This window comes from Macrobrachium nipponense, chromosome 1, assembly GCF_015104395.2.
Source record: "Macrobrachium nipponense isolate FS-2020 chromosome 1, ASM1510439v2, whole genome shotgun sequence".
NCBI classification, from domain to species: Eukaryota; Metazoa; Arthropoda; class Malacostraca; order Decapoda; family Palaemonidae; genus Macrobrachium; species Macrobrachium nipponense.
In genome coordinates this window covers 1,164,088-1,185,299 of record NC_087200.1, presented here as the reverse complement: position 1 = coordinate 1,185,299, position 21,212 = coordinate 1,164,088, and the positions used below count along the sequence as shown (strand labels likewise).

The window sequence follows — 21,212 nt, the reverse complement described above, 5'->3', positions numbered from 1 at the left end:
TGTGCTGCAGGGTGCTCATACTCCGGATGTGGCTCCTGTACCCAAAAAGTCTAGTGAACTACAGGTGAGACTGGTGGACACACTACCTGTTCTTCTGGTTAAGAAGTATGAACAGGGGCTTACCTTACAGACCTTATAGCTCGTTCAAGTTGCCCCAGGTCCCTCAGTGTGAGGCACCTCTAATGTCTACCACATAATTGCTAATGCATCTTCCGGTATATTTTGCATCTTCCAATCTTGGATGGTCTGGGATGCAGCTTAGATATTTGTTAAGCTTATTCTTAAACACATCTACGCTCACTCCTGATATGTTCCTCAGATGAGCTGGCAACATATTGAATAGACGCTGCATTATCGATGCTGGTGCGTAGTGGATTAATGTCCTGTGTGCTTTCCTTTGTTTTCATGGTAAAGTTTTGGGCACTTTTAAACTACCTCTGTTTGCTCTTCTGATATTTTTAGCTCCATGATGTTTTCAGTAATTCCTTCTATCTGTTTCCATGCTTGTATTATCGTGTAGCATTCTCTTCTCCTTTCTAGACTATATCTTTTTAAAAATTGTAGTCTCCTAGTGGTCAAGATCCTTAACTTCTTCTGTTCTTGGTGCAAAGGACCTTTGTACACTCTCTATTTGTGCAATATCCTTTTGGTAGTGTGGGTACCATATCATATTGCAATATGCAAGTGGACTAAGTACATACTAATGAGATCGCAGGAATTTTACACTTCCCAACACTCATGGAAGGTACAGGAGGAAATGGATCCAGGACCACAGAACGCTCTGAACCTTTCCTGCTTGCGACCTCTGAAAGTCTACCAGAGGATGACTTTCTCGACAAGGACAGAGACTTAGAGGATGGAATCCTCTAACTCCAGTTTCCCTCTCCTTCCGGATCCTGAAAGAATCTCTCTGGAGTCCCAAAAACTACCCAAAGGTTGATCCTCTTGAAAAAGATTAGCCTTTTTACAGAAACTGAAGAAGGAGACACCTTATGAGCCCTCCTTTTCAGCGGACGGGACTCATCAATGAAGCGCTACTAGTGCATGGGAGAAGACTTCCTGGAGCTGGATGCACCAGAAGAAAGATGCACTTCCCTAGAGATGCCTTTCCAATGGCGCTCTATTGTGACCTGGGATTTATCAAGAGGATTGCCTGAGGGGACAACTGCTTGTGGGCAGACCCCTGACCTCCCTTGGGCTACCAGTATTCCTCATTCCAGGTTCTAGGGAGTTTGACAGGGACCTTTGCCTAGGAGAATCAGCGGGACAAACAGCCACCTCCTCCACAACACTAGCACTGGCACTCACTTCACCACTTACCTTGTTCATTAGGGCTTTAATGGACACTCCTAATTTTTCCATTTCTGGAAGCATGATTGAACATTTTTTTTCTACTCTTGCTTCTAGGTTGGCAACGGCATCGGGTACGGGTGTAAGAGAGCCAAGATTAGGACTAGGATTAAGAGGTGGTGGGGAAGGCTCAGAAAGAGACAAGTTTTCAGTTGACAATTCCTGACAAACTAAACTTTTAGCTTTAGCTCTAGAAGCTGCTTTCCTCATTTTATCTTTCTAACTTGTCAGCATAGTTAGTCAAAATTTTCAAAGCTCTCTTGTCCCAATTAATACATTTGCCACAAGTTCAATCTGGTGTGCAAGTCTGACCCCTACAACCTATGCAAATTGAATGCAGATCATTACAAGCTTTAGCAGTCCTTGTATTGCAGCCTTTGTTGCAATATCTAATTCCTGTTGAGCTAGTATTGGACATATCTACAGATTAACCCAATACTAAGACTAAGTCAGAAGCAAAATTTAACTATTTATATGAATTCCTAAATAGCTAAATATTGCCGAAATGGCCACCAATATTTAAGAGTACTTCACCAAATAACTCCAACAATGAGCGTCGGCAAAGTAATTCCAAAAATTCCATCGACTACTGAACTGTGTTAACAGTACCAGCCGGCAGAAACAACTGAATTTTGTGCAGTGTTGGTTCCTCTCTCCCCCGATAGTGAGCGAGGGGTATCACCTGACCAAAACAAACTAGCACTACTGCGAATTCCAAAAATTCTAGCGGCCAACAGATTTAGAAACAATAGCTATGTAACTACTTAGTAAGTTGCATACATAAAATCACTGATTTTCATTATCATCAAGCCGTCAGAACAGATCCCCCGCTGATAACTGAGGACTGCCTGTATATTGAAGCTTGGTAAATGGGTAGTCAAGCAGCAACAGAGTTTGAGGATTCTCCCACCTGACTGACTGTCAGCATCAGGGACAAGTAGTGTAGGAATGGTAAGGGGTCAGATAATGCTAAAGGGCTTCAGGTACAATCATTTAAAAACCTGCAAATTATCCTGATTTTACAATTGTATCCTTCATCTTTCATATAAAATTATTCCTTAGGTAGGTTGCATTATTCTAAAAAAGTTTGGTTTTTTCCTTCCACCCAGAAATGCCAGTTTCCCTGTTATGTGAGCAGCTTGGTATATGTGATGTCTTGGCTAAGATTTGTTTTTTTTAATATGCCCTATTAATTTATTTTATGTGGCATAAGCATAAATTCCTGTCAAAATAGTCATATTCTTAACTAATTTTTGTTAAGTTTTTTTATTCATTTTAGAAATGAACAACTCCTTTGTTTAGGATCAGTGGGTGAGGCCATGGGAAAATCAAATGTTCATTTATCTTGTGCTAAGAGGATCAACATTTGACATACTAGAGGTCTTAAGGTGTCAATGGCTTCTGAGCAGTTCCCCTTAAGTAAAAAGAGTTAAGGGTAATCTGATACCTTTTATCAGTACCTGAACACCATGTAATATCCACCACAGCATCCTCATTTCTGTTTGTTCCAGCTTCTCATCCTCCTCCCTTCTTAATGCCTATATTTTGACACCATACAATATCACTGGTCTGATTACAGTGCAGAGTCTTTACTTTTCAGATTACAGCATTTAGCATTCTTGTGTAACAAACTGACCCAGCCACCTCCCTTCATCTTTCCCAAGTTGCTTTTCTCTTACAGTCAGCCTCATCTTACATCCTCCCACCTAGCGTAACTAAATATGTACTTAGTACTGTATTATTTGAAATCTCTACCCTCAGACTCGACACCCTACATCAAAGTGAAGAGAGATAAAAGAAAGAATCTCTTCTATGCTTCTTCCCCAAATACCAAGCCAACCACTGTTAATGGACCAAGGGTACTGGAATGATCAAACACTTTCAACTTTTAAATATTGAGATGCAAAGATTGATTTGCACCTCCAAAAGGTCAACCAAAGAATGGAAGAGAGGGATAAATTATGCTTGAAAGCAATAGTAACTGCTTGGACTTAAATGAGCTTTCACTTAGGAAGCAGGCAAAGTGTCTTCCTGGATCCTAGAATAAGCCCCGGACATGAGGTCCCTTAAGAAGAAAGACGATGTTGTTTGAAAAAGGATGAGAAGGATTCTTGACAGAACACCTAAGGTTTCTAAAAACTCTTCTGATTTTTACTGTAGATTGTAGATAATACCCTAAGGCTCTGACTGGGCAAAGAACCTTATCCTCTTTTTCCAGGCACAGGATTTCTAATGAATCTTAATATGGAAGGAGTGAGGCCAGGGATTGGATGGATCTTCAGTCTTGGCTAGAAATCCCAGGGTGAAAGAACACATCGTGTCCCCTAGGGAGAAGTCTACTCTTTTCTCCACAGCTTGTAGTTAATTAACACACTTGGCCGTTGCCAGAGCTACAAGGAAAAAGTGTCTTCTAAGTAAGATTCTTGAGGGAACCAGAATAGAGGTTCAAAAGGAAGATCCATGAGCCACTTTAGCACATCTAAGTTCCACAAAAATAGAACAGACTTCCTCTGCTTTGAAGTATCTTGTTTGTTTTGTTTGTTTGTATGGTGCTTTTATGTTGCATGGAACCAGTGGTTATTCAACAACGGGACCAACGGCTTTACATGACTTCCGAACCAAGTCGAGAGTGAACTTCTATCACCAGAAATACATATCTCTCACTCCTCAATAGAATGGCCAAGAATCGAACCTGCGACCACCGAGTGGGACGCTAATACCATACCAACCACGCCGCTGAGGCGCTGTTTTGAAGTATCAAACAATTTGATGTCATTAAGATCTTGGTTTGATGACAGTTTTTACCTCTGTGCTTATAAACTAAGGTAAGCATTGCTCGGGTATCCTCTAATGTTGGAAGAGGACAGACCTCTAGCGGTCCTCAGACAGAGGAGAAAGTCTGCTATTTGAACCAATGTCTCAGAAGACAAAATGTTATGTCTGAGGCACCATCGACAAACTGTCCATCTTGATTGGCAGACATTGCAAGAAGATTGTTGTCTGCACTTTGCAATAGCCTCTGTGGATGCTCTTGAAAAACCTTTTGCTCTGACAAGTTTGCAGACAATCTGAAGCCCGTCAGAGTGAGAGTGGATAATCTTTGGTGGTATCTCTTGAAGCGAGGTTGTTTGAGTAGCCATTGTCTTACGGGAAGATCATGCTTGAGGATCTAGGGCTAAAGAGCAGAAGAGAGGAAGACGACTGTTTCTTGAGGTGGCAAACAAGTCTAAGGTCAGTTTGCCTCACAATTTCCAAAGATCAACACAGACCATGTGATCCAAGGTCCACTCTGTGGGAAGGACCTGTTTACAAGTGCTCAATTTGTCCATTAGAATGTTTTAGTTACCCTTGAATAAACTGAGTGACCCACTTCCCCAGGACCCATCCTTATGTCCAGTTAATTCCCTAAGAGCATGTTTAAACAGAACTGCCCTGATATCTTCAGGTCCCTTGTTCATTAGGGAAAAAGATGGCACTATTTCCCTAAAAGGAATTAGGCAACAAATTTTGTACTTTATAAAGCAAGCTAACCCGGAATCTTTTCCACGGGCACATGATGTCAGAGCAGTAGCCACCTCAATTAATTATTTTCAATATATGAATTTTGACGATCTCAGGAAGTACTACTCAGGCTGGGAATCTCCGACAGTATTTGAACGCCACTACTTGAAGTCTTTAGAGGCCCTTAAATTCCTAGCAGTGGCAGCCAGATACACAGTTTCCCGACACTGCGTAAAACAGTAATAAGTAGTTATGTAGCCTATGTCTCTCTTACATCATTCTCTCTCCTACCTGCCTCGCTAGCATTCTTGCCGTAGCTCGGTCGTTACTGGGTTCATACTTTACCTTGGATGGCACTTTCTGTATATATTGATGATTTGTACTGTGTATATTTGTATCTGGGTCTAATTTCCCTATGTGGTGATTTTGTTAACTGGTGTATGTTAATTGAACCATTGTGGGTTATCTAACCCGTTTGTGTAGATAAGCTTAATTTTAAGGATCATTGAAACTTTCATTTGCTTGATAATTTATTGTTTATTGTAATAATTAATTACCTAGATTATAGAATTTAACTTTAATCGAGTTTTAATTTACCTGTATTTGTTGGTTATCTGCACTTTCTTTCCAAGCTGGTGGGGACAATTCTCTGGCACTATTTCACGGAGCGACACAGGCTGAGCCCAGAAAAGGGATTTTGACGAAGGAAAAATCTATTTCTGGGCAATGACCTGTGTTGCCCAGTGAAATCCCACCCCACTATTTCTTCCACACCCTATTTGGCCCAGCTTGGGTACTATCTACAGGAACAAAAACAAAGGCGCTAGTTGTAGTAGTAGCAGGTAGCGGGGCCGTAGATCGGCTCCTCTGTAGACGAGGGATATTGAGGAAGGAAGAGACTAAATGGCAAGGGACCTCTGGTAGTGGTTTCCACTCGCCCCAGATACCATACCAACACCTTTAATTAAAGGTTAGCGAGCCAGTATACTCTGGCACTACCATTTTAGTTTTTTCTCTGGTATTTGTAGCAATACTTTACCTTAGAAATGAATACTAAAGGAAGCATTTCACTAGGCGACACAGGTCATTGCCCAGAAATAGATTTTTCCTCTGTCAAAATCCCTTTTGTATGAAATATTTAATTTTTTTATTTTGGTTGTCACTGTTTATTTCTTTTTTTTTTACCTGCTGTCTGCTTGAAAGTGGTAGGGTAGACACCCACAACTGAAAGCTTGCCTGCTTTGCAGCAAGTATTACCTAAAGTTGGCTGTTGTGTGGTCATTAATTGAATAAATGGGCATATATTAAAAACTGGTGTTTTATCAAACATTTCTATTAGAAATATGACAATTTGTCGAAAATTGCATTTTTCCTAACTATACAAACCTGAGGTCCTTTAACAATAGGAAGTAGCTAGCGGCAGCTGGAACGGTCGTAAGCTTCGAACAAGGGGAGAACGGTAGTTAACTGCTTGTCCGATCGTCGCGCGCCGCGCGACTGGGAGGTAAACAAATCACTTTTGCTTTTGGCCCATGCAAAATACGCAGAGTGAGGGGTGGCATGAGGAGGGACTTTATGTTAAAGGACCTCAGGTTTGTATAGTTAGGAAAATGCAATTTTCGACAAATTGTCATTTGTTCCGATACGTAATACAAACCCTCGGTCCTTTAACAATAGGAAGACTCACTTCTTGGTGGGAGGAATCTGAGTCTTTTTGATGAACAGACTGGTGTTCGTCCATCCCTGGAATGCCTCCCTGGTCGTAAGAGCGAGGGAGGGATCCAAGCCTCTGTCCGATTGATCGGGGTGTGCACCGCAGGATCAATGGTCAGACCTCTGGGCCGAGTTAACTAAGAGAGAGGCAAGCGTATCTCTTCGTACTAGCATTGTAAGAACTTTTTCCTTTACATGAGCAAATGTAAAGTAATGGGTTTGTCTCATGTTGGCATCCACTTCTCCCCCTTGTTGGAGAAAGTGGTGGATATTTACTCCTATCTCTAGTTAAAGAGATAGGATGGAGCTCTGTTGAATAGCTTACCTGCATCTGACTCCTTCCAGCAAGGTAACGACCGTATCCCTCTGCCCACAGGTAGAGGTAGAAAAAGATGGTGAAGAGAAGCCAGTCACTCTCTCATTCACGCATTCATTCTCCCAGTCATACCAGAATCGATGCTGTTCTGCCTGCTCGGGTGCTGGGTAAGCTTACACAACGTGTTGAGCAGCCACCACAGGTCCCAAGGAAAAGTATCCAAGGACTTGTGGGCAATATCCCGAAGGTAGAAGGACGTGAAGGTGGTCTGGTTGGCCCAGACACCTGCCTTCAGGACCTGCGCCACGGAGAAGTTCTTACGGAACGCTAAGGAGGGTCCGATACCTCTGACTTCGTGGGCTATCGGACGGAGCGTACGGATGTCGTCGCTACCATCAGCTTCGTACGCTCTCCTGATCACCTCACGCAGCCAGAAAGAAAGCGTGTTCTTGGAGACTTCTTTCTTGGTGACCCCAGTGCTAACGAAGAGGCGTCGACACTCAGGCCTGAAGATGTCGAGTTCTCTTCAGATAGCGCCGTAGCGCCCTCACAGGACAAAGCAGCATCTCATCCGCATCGTTATCGGTGAAGTCCAGGAGGGATCGTGAAAGACTCGAACCTGTCGTCAGGGATCGACGGATTCTGAGTCTTAGCTACGAAGTTCGGGACGAAATCGAGCGTCACAGATCCCCAGCCTCTGGTATGTTTAACATCATAAGAAAGGCCATGTAGTTCCCCTACTCTCTTCGCCGATGCCAGGGCCAGCAAGAAGAGGGTCTTGAGGGTCAGATCCCTGTCTGACGACTCTCGGAGTGGCTCGAAGGGTCTTCGAGTCAAACTCCTAAGTACGAGAGTCACATCCCACGCAGGGGGCCTGAGTTCCCTGGGTGGGCAAGACCTTTCGAAGCTCCTCATTAGCAAGGATATCTCGAACGAATTCGAGATGTCCAGTCCCCTCAGTTTTAGGACGAGAGCCAGGGCGGCTCTATCCCTTAACTGTGGGTACTGAGAGGAGCTTCTCTCGGCGAAGAAACACGAGGAAATCCGCTACCTGCTGAAGAGTGGCTCTGAGAGGAGACAGACCCTGTCTACGACACCAACCACAGAAGACGGCCCACTTCCCCTGGTACACAGCTGCAGAGGACTGTCTGACGTGTCCAGCCATCTCTGTTGCTGCGCTACGAGAAAAGCCTCTCGTTCGCAAGAGATGGTGGATAACAGCCAGCCGTGAAGTTGAAGGGACTGGACTGCGTGGTGGTACCGTTCTACGTGTGGCTGGGCTAGGAGGTTGTGCCAGGTGGGTAGTTCTCTCGTGCGTCCGCAAGAAGAGCCAGCAGGTCCGGATACCAAACGGCTTGAGGTCGTTTGGGAGCCACCAGGATCATTCTGAGATTGGGAGTGACCAGCGCTCGACTGATCACTTTCCGAATCAGACAGAAGGGAGGAAAGGCGTAAGCGAAGAGGTTGTCCCAGGGGTGTTGGAGAGCGTCCTCTGCAGCTGCCCATGGGTCCGGCACAGCTGAAAAGAAAACCTGAAGTTTTCTGTTGTGCCGGGTGGCGAACAGGTCTACGACCGGTCGCCCCCACAGGTTGAAGAGCCTTTCCGCCACATCTTGGTGTAGAGACCATTCGGTCCTTATCACCTGATCCCGACGGCTGAGCTTGTCTGCTACTACATTCCTCTTGCCTGGAATGTAGCGTGCTGACAGCTCTATCGAGTGAGCCGTGGCCCACTCGTGCACTGCACTGTCAACTGATGGAGCGGAAGAGACACTAGCCCCCCCTGCTTGTTGACATATGCCACTACTGTGGTGTTGTCGCACATCAACACCACTGAGTGTCCCACCAAGCGGTCCCGAAACATCTTGAGAGCGTTTGAACGCCGCCTTGAGTTCCAGGACATTGATGTGAAGTGCTTTTCGTGATGGTCCCACACACCTGCAGTCAGCAACTCCTCCAGGTGTGCGCCCCATCCCTCACGGATCGATTGCGTCTGAGAACAGAAGCATCTCCGGGGGGGGAGTGCGTATAGGCACTCCTCTTAAGAGGTTCTTGTCGTCGAGCCACCAGGCTAGGTCCTGCCTCACCTTGTCCGTGATAGCCACGGGAAAGTAAGGAGGATCCCTGGCCTGAGACCAACTCTCCCTTAGCCTCCACTGGAGAGACCGTAGGTGAAGACGCCCGTGAGGGACTAACTTCTCGAGTGACGACAGATGGCCGATCACGACTTGCCATTGCTGTGCTGGCCTGTTCCTGCCGCGACAGGAACCGGCCGGCTGCCTCCCTGAATTTGCTGATACGCAAGTCTGCGGGAAAGACTTGCCCTGCTACCGTATCTATCAGCATACCCAGGTACTTCATCTTCTGCTTGGGTTCGAGATCGGACTTCTCGTAGTTTATCACGATCCCCAGATCGCGACAAAACTTGAGGAGTCGATCTCTGTCCTGTAGCAACTGCGAGCGGGAGCTCGCCAGGACCCAGCCAATCGTCGAGATACCTCAGAAGACGTATCCCGTTCGAATGGGCCCAAGCCGACACCAGAGTGAACACTCGCGTGAACACCTGTGGGGCGGTTGAGAGACCGAAACAAAGTGCCCTGAATTGGTACACCGTCCCGTCGAAGATGAAGCGGAGGTACTTTCTGGAGGACTGATGGATGGGTATTTGAAAATACGCGTCCTTCAGGTCCACTGAAAGCATGAAATCGTTCCCCCTGGACCCGAGACCACCCTTTGCCATCCCCTGGCTACCAATCAGCTGCCGCCCCCAAAGATGTTCCACCAACCGTTACGAATACCTGATCGAGTCGAGCACTGAGCGTGCCGACTCCATCGTGAACCGCGTCGTGCGAACGAAGCGGTTCAGGGGAGAGAGGTCTATCACCGGGCGCCAGCCCCCCGATGCCTTCTCCACTAGGAAGAGGCGGCTGTAAAAGCCCGGTGACTGGTCCTCCACGATTTCTACAGCTCGTTTCGCCAGCATGGTCTTGATCTCCTGTCGAAGAGCGTTGTCCTTTGCTGATCCCCGGACATAGGTCTGTAGATGGACCGGTTTGGAGATGAGGGTGGGGGGGCCGAGACTCGAAGGGTAGTAGATATCCCTCCCACCCGTAGGACGTGTACTATCCAGTTCTCGGCGCCGTAGCGCTGCCAAGTCGCCCAATGGCTCGCCAGGCACCCCCCCACTTCCTTGGCAGCAGGTGAGGGGGAACGCCGTCCCTAGCGTTTCCCTCCTCGTTTCGACTTCTTTCCAGCACCTCCTCGGGGAAAGGAGGGCTGGGAGGAGGGCTGGTTGCGGCCTCCTCTCGCAGAAGTCGAAACAACTGGAGTCTTCACACGGGGTTTGGACGGTGCAACCGTCTTCGCCGCCGTGGAAGCGCTAGCCAAGCTCTTTGGTTTGGCCGCAGTTACTCGAGATTGCCCAGAAACCTTCGAGACTGCCTGGTGGACTAAGCGGTCACTCTCGTCAGTGCGCCCGCCGTTCCACCGCAGCGTCCACCATCTCTCCAGGAAAGAGAGCTGTGGAACTCCTAAGAGGTCCATTTCGTAGCCCGAGTGCCGCCTCACGCCCAGCCCCTTGGTTTGCATCGGGGGTAGGGGTAAGGAATGGTACCCTACGTCGAAGAACCAAGTTGGCCCACAGGTTAGCAGTCTGATGGGCGAGGTAAGAGATTGCTCTTCCTCCAGACTCAGTCTCCTAAAAGAAGCGTCGTCTTCGAGAGCAGAACTCCCGGAGCCGCCCCCGCTACTTTGGATATTGTGAGGGACCACAAATCCAACCAGGAACTGCCTGGAATGCTGCCATAGCGGTAGATTCCAGGGCAAGTGCCTCCTGCTGCGAGAACCATAGGTTCTCCGACAGGAGCTGCTGCAGGGACACACCTGGAGTCAGCCTCGCTAACTCCGGGTTAACCTGTTTCGGCAGTATCGGGTCTTCCGATGGCACGTAGAATCGCTCTCTGCCGCTGTAGAGGAGGAGGAAGCAGCTTAGAGGACCGTCCGGATTTTAGCGAGTCCTCCCGTCCTGAGACGAGATTCTCCACCTGATCCAGGACTGAGTCCGCAAGCTCTGATTGTGGCAACCCCATCGTCATTTGGGCTCCCTCTTGGGACCCAAAATGACTCGAGCCGGGACGTGGGGCTCTGCTGGTCGGTAGCGGCGATCCTTCCCCGCGAGGTCATTATGCAGACGCATCAGCTTAATGACCTCTGCGAAATTCCTCTGTATCTCGGGCGTCACAGCGTCTTGTGGAGTAGGACCGTCCAGTCCCTCCAGCAAGAGCACATCCCTCGATACTCCTCCTTCAGAAGGAGGAACAGCGACAGACCCTGACGGTCGCCTCCAACTACTTGCGCGTACGTCATGGTCGGTCCTAAGACCGTGCCCTGAGCCGTACGGCGTCATAGCCGGGTCACGAGCGGCGCACCTCTCGTGATCGCTCCTTGGTACCTCGCTCCTCCCGGTATAGCCCGAGGAGGTTGAAGGTACGGGAGAGGCAGACCTGACGCTCCCCCCTCGCTCGCTGGCAGGACAGCGTGCGTGGAGGGCTGCTGCTGATCGTCAACCCGCGAGGTGACGGTCGAGCAGTAGGCCTAGCGTCCGCCGCTCGCCTGGGGCGATTGGCTCGGCTGAGAACGTCGAGACCGATCTCTAGCGTCAGGCGAGCTGCCGCTGGTCACCGTCTCCGCCCGGTCCCATCGGGAGCGGCGGACGGGTGACGCCTGCTAGGCTCCTTTCGCGTCGAGACCGGCCAGCGTCCTCTTCGGCGCGTCAAACCACTGGTACCAGCCGTGGCTGGTACCGGCGGCCGTGGGGACCTTCCTCGCCTCAACCCGTGGCCGGTCAGCGACCGTCACGTCAGCCCGAGCAGCCAGTTGGTCGCTGCGAGAGCGTCCACTGGCCTGGCGAGAGTCGTGTGCACGACTCTCGCCAGTCTTCTGCTCCGCGCCGCTGTCTTGACGGCGAGCGAGCTCGGACGTCAAAACTTTGGCTGGACGGTCCTCTTTGGAAGAGCGTCCACTCCGGTGCTTCTCGCGAACGAGAAGCGGCCGAGACGGAACCTGGTTTAGCGGCAGAACCGCTAGCACCAGGTTGAGGACGCACCAGCCGAGGCTGATGCACCTCTGGTCCCCGTCGACTTCTTCTTTGCAGAAGAAGCGACGGGCCCTGTACCCGAAGGAACAGGAGGACCAGCAGAAGAGCTCCCAACTCGCCTGAGCGAGCCGGGCCCTTAGAAGATCCCGAAGGAGTCTTATTAGGGGGGAGGAGGCAGCCTTCTTCTTCTTCGGCTGTTTAGCCTTAGAAGTCGAAGGGGAAGGAGAGCAGCAGACGACGAAGAAGACGATGAAGACGACGACGACACTTCTTCCTCTTCCTCTTCTTCTTCGCCAGGCTCCGCAGGACAGACGTCAGGTCTTCCATCCAGGAGGGAGCCGGGGCAGTTGCCGAAGCAACAGGGCCCGACTGCACCTGTCCGGAAAGACCTGAGACTGTTACAGCAACACCCAGCAGCAGGAACAACAGGAAAACAGGTCGGGGGAACAGCAGGGAACGGCAGGAACAAATCTGAAATGGAATGTGCAGGCCTATCTTGAAAAGGAAAGAGTAGCTGGAACAGGCAACAGGTACGGCAGGCACGGCAGGTACCACGGGAGAGCCAGGCGTCCTGTCGACAGTCACCGTCATCCGTGGCACTGGCGGCAGGTCCAGGGGGGTACTCTTTAGTGGCCCAGCGGAAGTCGGGGTCGGCAAAGGAAAAAATCCAGGTGGTGGTGGCATCGTCCTCTTTGGAACGGCGGCAATGGGTTTTTGTACTGCCACCGGTGGGGTTGTCACCGACATTATATGGGGCGTATATACCAGATGTGGTGGCCATCTCATACGCTGGTGTCGTTAATGTGGTAGTAGTGGTGGTACCGAACCAACCCCCATGAGTGACCACCGCCGACCCCGCCAACCGCTGAAGCAACCCCTGGATGCTGGGCACTCCCTGCAGTCCCAGCGACTCCCACACCTGTCCCAAGTCAGTTCCTTCGCGATGGCACACCTGCGGAAGCAACAGTCGGGTTAATTGGAGGGGCTTTCCCCGCGCCTGGGGGGCGAAACAACCCCCCCAGAGCAGGACGGAAGATCCCGAGTACAGCTGTACGTCCGGGTAGCGGGGCGCCCTCCTCCACACTCGACGGATCGAGAGAGGAAAAGGACATCGCTAACCCCCCGCAGGGGAAGGCGCGAAAACGTGGGGGCCTGGCCGGGAGGCAGGAAAGAGGACGAAGTGCCTGGTTTAGCACCAAAAGGAGTCACTGGAACTTTCCGATGACTTCTTGGCCGGCCTAAGTCTCTTCCTGCCCTCGTACAGCACCCACTGCGCCTCGGACCAATTCATACAAACCACACATGGTTCGTTGCGGGAGCACTCTCGCCCCCGACAACGAGTACAAACCTCGTGGGGGTCCACCTCAACGAATGACCTGAACCCTCCACATTTACGCCCCTCCAGCCCGGGACACACTCTACGGGCGACTGGAGGGCGCGGTGATATTTCCATTTCTTCCAATTCACTCATTGCAAGAATAATAGAATTGAGAAAAAGTACTTACAATCACTCCTGATATACAGAAAGAGAAACAAATACTCAAAGTTGAAGCAAACGACAAAGCGGGCAGAGCGATGGCGAACACGTCCTTCCCACACACGGCCGAAAGCAAAAGTGATTTGTTTACCTCCCAGTCGCGCGGCGCGCGACGATCGGACAAGCAGTTAACTACCGTTCTCCCCTTGTTCGAAGCTTACGACCGTTCCAGCTGCCGCTAGCTACTTCCTATTGTTAAAGGACCGAGGGTTTGTATTACGTATCGGAACAAATGGAAAATTCAGTATAAAAATCATTTGTGTGAACTTTAGTACTAGTATAAATTGTCTTTAAATCAGTAGTGAGACCTTGGAGTCTGATTTATTCTACTTCTGGTAGGAATTGATAATACCAAACGTTTCCAAGTGATTGTAGCGATATATATTCCATAGACCTCAAAAACATTGTGAAAGGAATCAGTGTGAATCAGCCTAACTGTGAAGATGTATGCAGAATTCAATTTACAGAAGAAAAAGACATTTGGGTTCTCAACTTTTCTTTGCTAGATAATCCCAAATAGATTTTTTTTATCATTCAAAGAATTGGATGTTTCCATTTTGAGGATTAATACTGATACCCATACAGGATTAAGGTTCTTTGAATTATTGGGGAAAACTATAATAAGTTAGGTTAAGGGACTCAGGATGTAGGAAAACTATAATAAGTTAGGTTAAGGAAATAAAGATTTAACTAAGTGCAAGTTTTGATGAACTAGAAAATTTAAGTTAGGCTCAGTTAGATACAGGTTAATTTACCGTAGGTACAATTAAGGTTGAAGGTCTTACACCACTGTAAATAAACTAGGTTAGGGAAAGACAGAGTTTTATTTAGTAACCTTCAAAGTTTGTTCTCATCTCCCTGCTCTAATAATGTTAAAAGATCAAAAGCCCCTACATCTAAAACTAAACAAATTCTTATGCTATAGAGCCCATATAGTTTCTGACTACTGTATTTCCATTGTTAACTTTGGCTGCATTATCCATGAGAACTACTTAAGGTTAAGTTAAGCATATCTTAAATTTACCAGACCACTGAGCTGATAAACAGCTCTCCTAGGGCTGGCCTGAAGGATTAGATATTTTTACGTGGCCAGGAACCAATTGGTCACCTATCAACGGGACCTACAGCTATTGTGGGATCTGAAGCACACTATATCGAGAAATGAATTTATATCACAAGAAATAATTCCTCTGACTCCGTGTTGGCCAAACCAGGAATCGAACCTCGGACCACTGGATTGGCAGCCAAACGCAAAAACCACTCGTCCTGCGTGGAACTACTACTTAAGGTAATGGCACTAAATATCTATAAGCAAAATGTGGGTTAAAACAACTCTGTCCACTTAAGAATGTTATTAGCCATTCCCTGATAAGTAGTACTAAGCTGATAAACAATAAGTTGTGTGCAATACTTAGGCAGTGGCGCCTTGGCTATGTATGAGGTCAAGTCAAGTTGAATTTCTATATTTCAGTGAGATTTCAGGCACTGTATGTCAGGTTTGGTTGAAGGATCCAGGTGATGGAGGAGAGAGGAACACAGGTTAGGTAAGGAACCAGCATCCTACGTCAGATTAGATCAGATTCACAAGTTGGCCTTGTGACATCCTTGTCTTTAATGTGTTTTGTGATTAGTTTATCAGCTAATATTAATAAGGACATGACCCAAGTATTTTTTTGACGGCATATTTTGTATCTTATACATTTTATGCCATTTTTGTTTGTGAAATCATTAGTTTTGGTTTCTGTAAAAACTTGTTTCCTACAGGGGTCCTTGCATAACTGAAAAAGTTAAAAGTAAATGGTTTGCACAACTAATAATGATTAGAAATGCATAAAATAATGGACAAGGAAAAATATACAGTTCATGTTTATTTGCTATGAAATGTTACTGCAGTGTCACAGTACCTATTACCTCAGCACTTTAGATTATGTTACATTAGGATTACCTAATCTACATCGTGGTGGTAGGCTATGCTAAATATTTACAGATGTGCCACTTAGATTCTAAAATGATGAAATACACTAGTTATTATGATGGTTTTGATACAATTCTGAGGAATTTTATATCCGTTTCTATGGGAAATACTTGGTTAATAAAAACACTTATTGGGTAAATGACAGCAGCGACATAGCAACCACCTCTAACAGAACGCGGTCACCTTCTCGAAAAAGTACTTTAATTACTAGCTAGCTGCCATTAGCATCAGTCAAGAGTTGTGGCCCATCAAAGCAGCACACTAAGACCTCTAAGTTCCTCTCGAAGTAAGAGTTTTCTCCTAAATTATGCAATAATGGCATAATTCAAGAATTTTTCTAGGAAGTGGCTGCATTGAGAGAGAGTTGGCCGCTATGTCGTCACTTGGTCAAGTTTCCCAAACTCCCAACCACAGACCCCTGTTACATCATACGTGATCTCTCATCAAAGACATTCTACACATCCAAGTAGAATGCCAAGGCACTATACCTACTAGTATATAGCCTAATCACCATACCAAAGATAAAATTACCTACTAGCCTACCTACCTATATGATAACTAGGCTAACCCTTCCTAACAAACCATGTAGGTAGCCTAAGCTATTTTTCCAAGTGCTTAGCATCTAGGTATCTATACATTTAGGTAGGTAGGTAGGCTAGGGTAAAAAACCGCATGGTACAGGGGTGGACCATGTACGCTCAATGTGTACAACCCCAAAAAAAGTAGATTATAACGCATCCAGACATCGGAGATGGGTATCAGTCGCGACTTGTTGTTGGCGAGAAACGGAGCTAAAGACCTCTACTCTGGTGTCAGGACGCTTTATAGCTAATATACTACTTTTCTTGGGGTTGTACACATTGACCGTACATGGTCCACCCCTGTACCATACGGTTTTTTACCCTATAGGTAAATACCTAGCATTTCAGAACATTACTACCTACTAGCCTATAGTAGCTAGGTATAGGTAGCTAGTAGGTACCTATAGGCTAGTAGGTAGGCTAATCCTAACGATTGTGCAATTACCTACCTATATCGTATTTACCTAAGGTCTTCAAACTCTTTAAAGTAAAACACAGTTCCTCATTAATTATTTACTACCTATTAGAGAGCTTACCAGTCGTCTGGCGAAGATACAGAGTCATGACCTTGACGACTAGGGAAAACTAAGGTTAGGCTTAAACTTAAGACACCTTAGGGTAGCATCCCACCCTACCTACCTATTTTCCATAGGTTAGCCTACCTGTAAAAACCTGACTCTTTCAACGTAGCTTATATTTCTCTGAAATACCCGGAAAATATTCCTTGAACACCCGGGCCTTCGTGTGAACGGTGAGAAAATCATTGTTTTTCAGATCAGCGATAGGTGTACTATCACCTGTAGACGACGTATAGCTAGGTACTATTGTCCCGTTCCGGTTAGGGTGTCATGGTATGGTAGGGGAGGACAAGGTATGTTAAAAACCTATTCATACATGTCAATATCTTTGTAGATATTTACAATAAGAAACAACGTTTCATAATTAACGAAAATATGTAATCAAAATTCAATTTTAAAGAATTATTTTATCATCCACTGTATTTTAAACGTATATTAGTACGGACACATACTAAATAAAAATTGTTTACAAGATACGTATTTAACATCTTTCCAGCTGTCTATGTAAGTGAAGAACAAACTGGTTGCGTCTGTTTGAAATATATATTCCGGACATTGCATGATTTTCTATTAAGAATACTGTAGTTCACAACAAAATATGGTACATACGAAAAAATATATAACCATTAAGCTTGGTTCCATCTTTCAATAATTCATTGAACCATTCATTCATTCGGCAAGAGGAAAAATTAAAGTTTCTTAAAGAATGAAACTCTCCCTTTCATATATGATTTCGTAATCAGATTTCTGTTTTGAAACCAGAATAATGGATAATTATGTAATGTTGTTAATTAATAAGATGTCGAGCTTCACGTACCGGTAGTCAGGCAGTTTTCATTAATGCACTTTTGTTAAGGTTATCTTATAAAGCTGAATGAATAACTGCTGTTATGTAATTCCTCCACAAGTTTAGGTACTTAACCTGTTTGACTGCTTTCAGCGTAGTTTAATATTCATTTCCATTTGGAAGTCCTCTATCGGTCCTCTTGGTTCAATAAGCGAGCCCTTTCATGTTGTCAGTTACGTCATTATTGTTTTTTTATAAACTGTTAATATTTTTTGTATCTTTTATTTTGACATCGTCTTCTAACGTCTGTTGCAATCTAGTTTCAGGGACCTTTCGGTTGAAAGAACCAACCAAAATCGGTAAAATTTTGAAATTCTAAAAAGAAACTGAGGCATATAATAAATAATAATAATAATAATAATAATAATAATAATAATAATAATAATAATAATAATAATAATAATAATAATAATAATAATAATAATAATAATAATAATAATGTCTTATTGAAAGATATTGCCTGCATCAGCTGCATTCAACTTGTATAAATACAAGTAAAATACCAGACCGAGCGACACCCCCGAATCTAAGAATACCAGATGAGACGAGCAGCCCAGCAGCCAATGACATCGCGACCCGTCGTTGACACAAACCGCCCCGGGGAAGCCTTGCCCCAGCCTCGACGGTCTGCTAGGCTGCAACTTCGCAACCTTCAACGACGAGAAGCGTCTTGAAGAAAACTTCGTTCAACCCAATGGCGGAGCGCATTGCGCCACCGGCCAATGAAAACGCAGCTAGCGGTTGAACCCCTGCTGACCTGCCGCTATATATTGAGTAAGTCCTGACAGCAACAACAGTCTGCTCCGATCCACTGGCCGTGATCATACTCGGATGATACCGGAGAGAAACGTTGGCCAATATATTAACTTATATTTTGACCTATTTGTCATTTACTGTAACAAATAAATAAATTTTGTGACAATTATCCCTGGAATTGACTGCCTGATGAGTAATATCGGCGCAATACTCGCCCAGTTGTAATAGCAGAGAGAAAGCTATTATTGAAAAATAGAGAAAAGACTATTTACAAGTTGAATGCAGCTGATGCAGCAATATCTTTTTCAATAAGACTTGTTTGAAAGAGGGTCTCCTCCAATAAGAATAATAATAATAATAATAATAATAATAATAAAGCCAGTAACTACAGGCCTATCACCTGCCTACCAATAATGTGGAAGTTACTAACAGGTAGTATCATCAGTGAAAGGCTATACAACTACCTAGAGGAGACAAACACCATCCCCCACCAACAAAAAGGCTGCAGAAGGAAGTGTAGGGGCACAAAAGACCAGCTCCTGATAGACAAAATGGTAATGAAGAACAGTAGGAGAAGGAAAACCAACCTAAGCATGGCATGGATAGACTATAAGAAAGCCTTCGACATGATACCACACACATGGCTAATAGAATGCCTGAAAATATATGGGGCAGAGGAAAACACCATCAGCTTCCTCAAAAATACAACAATGCACAACTGGAATACAATACTTACAAGCTCTGGAATAAGACTAGCAGAGGTTAATATCAGGAGAGGGATCTTCCAGGGAGACTCACTGTCCCCACTACTCTTCATACATGATTCCCATGACAAAAGTACTACAGAAGATGGACGCCGGGTACCAACTCAAGAAAAGAGGCAACAGAATTAACCATCTGATGTTCATGGACGACATCAAGCTGTATGGTAAGAGCATCAAGGAAATAGATACCCTAATCCAGTCTGTAAGGATTGTATCTGGGGACATCAGGATGGAATTTGGAATAGAAAAATGCGCCTTAGTCAACATACAAAAGGGCAAAGTAACAAGAACTGAAGGGATAAAGCTACCAGATGGGAGCAACATCAAACACATAGATGAGACTGGATACAAATACCTGGGAATAATGGAAGGAGGGGATATAAAACACCAAGAGATGAAGGACACGATCAGGAAAGAATATATGCAGAGACTCAAGGCGATACTCAAGTCAAAACTCAATGGCGGAAATATGATAAAAGCCATAAACACATGGGCAGTGCCAGTAATCAGATACAGCGCAGGAATAGTGGAATGGACGAAGGCAGAACTCCGCAGCATAGATCAGAAAACCAGGAAACATATGACAATACACAAAGCACTACACCCAAGAGCAAATACGGACAGACTTTACATAACACGAAAGGAAGGAGGGAGAGGACTACCAAGTATAGAGGACTGCGTCAACATCGAGAACAGAGCACTGGGGCAATATCTGAAAACCAGTGAAGACGAGTGGCTAAAGAGTGCATGGGAAGAAGGACTAATAAAAGTAGACGAAGACCCAGAAATATACAGAGACAGGACAATGACAAACAGAACAAGAGGACTGGCACAACAAACCAATGCACGGACAGTACATGAGACAGACTAAAGAACTAGCCAGCGATGACAATTGGCAATGGCTACAGAGGGGAGAGCTAAAGAAGGAAACTGAAAGAATGATAACAGCGGCACAAGGTCAGGCCCTAAGAACCAGATATGTTCAAAGAACGATAGACGGAAATAACATCTCTCCCATATGTAGGAAGTGCAAATAATCCGCATTAACTAAATATTCTCTAAATGTTCGTTTCCTTGATTGCATTTCTGCTTCTGAAAACTCAGGTTTCCCCTCTACGATAGCCACTGAACCACTGTCACTACTCCAATCTTGGAGATCCAATACATATGTATTGCTTTGGTATTTTCTAATTGTATCATTACAGTTTAATAATTCTAACCAAGTAACCCTAGTTTTTTATACACTGTTCACTGATGCCGTGCTAATAATCTCTCTTAGCTTCTCGCTACCCTCAGTAACACACACATCCGTGGGTTTTCTCCTTCCCTCAACTTGGCTTTTACCATAGTCTTTGAACCTGGCATTAACACAACATCCTCGGATAAAACACCTTTATATTTGTGGTTAGTACCTCCCCGTTCCATGATCCCCTAAACATCACCACCCTTGGTTCTCATCACATCCACCCCATTGTTAGTGTCAGAAATAATATCAATATTAGTATCAGTATCACCATCCATAATACCATTGTCACATTCACCAAAATTGTTACCACCGTGGACTCTGATATCCAGCATAGCATCACCGTAGTTATTCCTCGTATCACCATTGTGGGTTTTAATATTACCACTCCCCATAACCCCAGTATCATCACCATTAGCACTGCCAAACACATCCCCTTTTTCAATAATCTCCATATCCTCAGTTCTAATCATGTCCTCATAAGGAAGAAAAACACCAGGTATTCCAACTGTTATGCCATTAACACACGCATGGATCGAAACCTTGTGTCTCCTGCATGCAGGATGACCCAGCAAAAGTCTGTTGCCCAACACAACCCCTTTTATAACCAAAAATGGTTCTATTAACAATGTCACCGAGAGTAAACTGTATTTGAACACAACCTAGGATGTTTAATCTATGGGCTTGCACATCACACACTGTTTCCGTTGAGGGTTTCAAAGGGTAATGGGAGAACATGGATTGATACAAATTGTGATCCATCAATTTTACACTTGCGCCAGTATCTATAAATACTGGGATATCAACATCCTCCACAGTTGCGTAAACTATAGGCCTGGGCTTGGGGCGTCCCCAACAAGACCACAATGGCACGTGCTAATCATCTGTACCCTTTTTGCTGATCAGCCTTCCAAAAATTTCGCCGATCCCTTTGCCTTCTTAAATGACACGCCTGG

At 45.6% G+C, this 21,212-nt stretch overlaps 1 protein-coding gene across 1 annotated transcript in view; it reads right to left on the bottom strand.

The window, feature by feature from the left end:
* LOC135219093 (NAD(P)H pyrophosphatase NUDT13, mitochondrial-like) overlaps positions 1–16,917 on the bottom strand; it is a 261,858-nt gene extending 244,941 nt beyond the window's left edge. Inside the window, exon 1 of the mRNA XM_064255528.1 lies at positions 16,731–16,917. Coding sequence (XP_064111598.1) covers positions 16,731–16,832 — 102 coding nt within the window. The 5' untranslated portion in view covers positions 16,833–16,917. The remainder of the gene's footprint in view (positions 1–16,730) is intronic.
* Between the last annotated feature and the right edge of the window lie 4,295 nt (positions 16,918–21,212).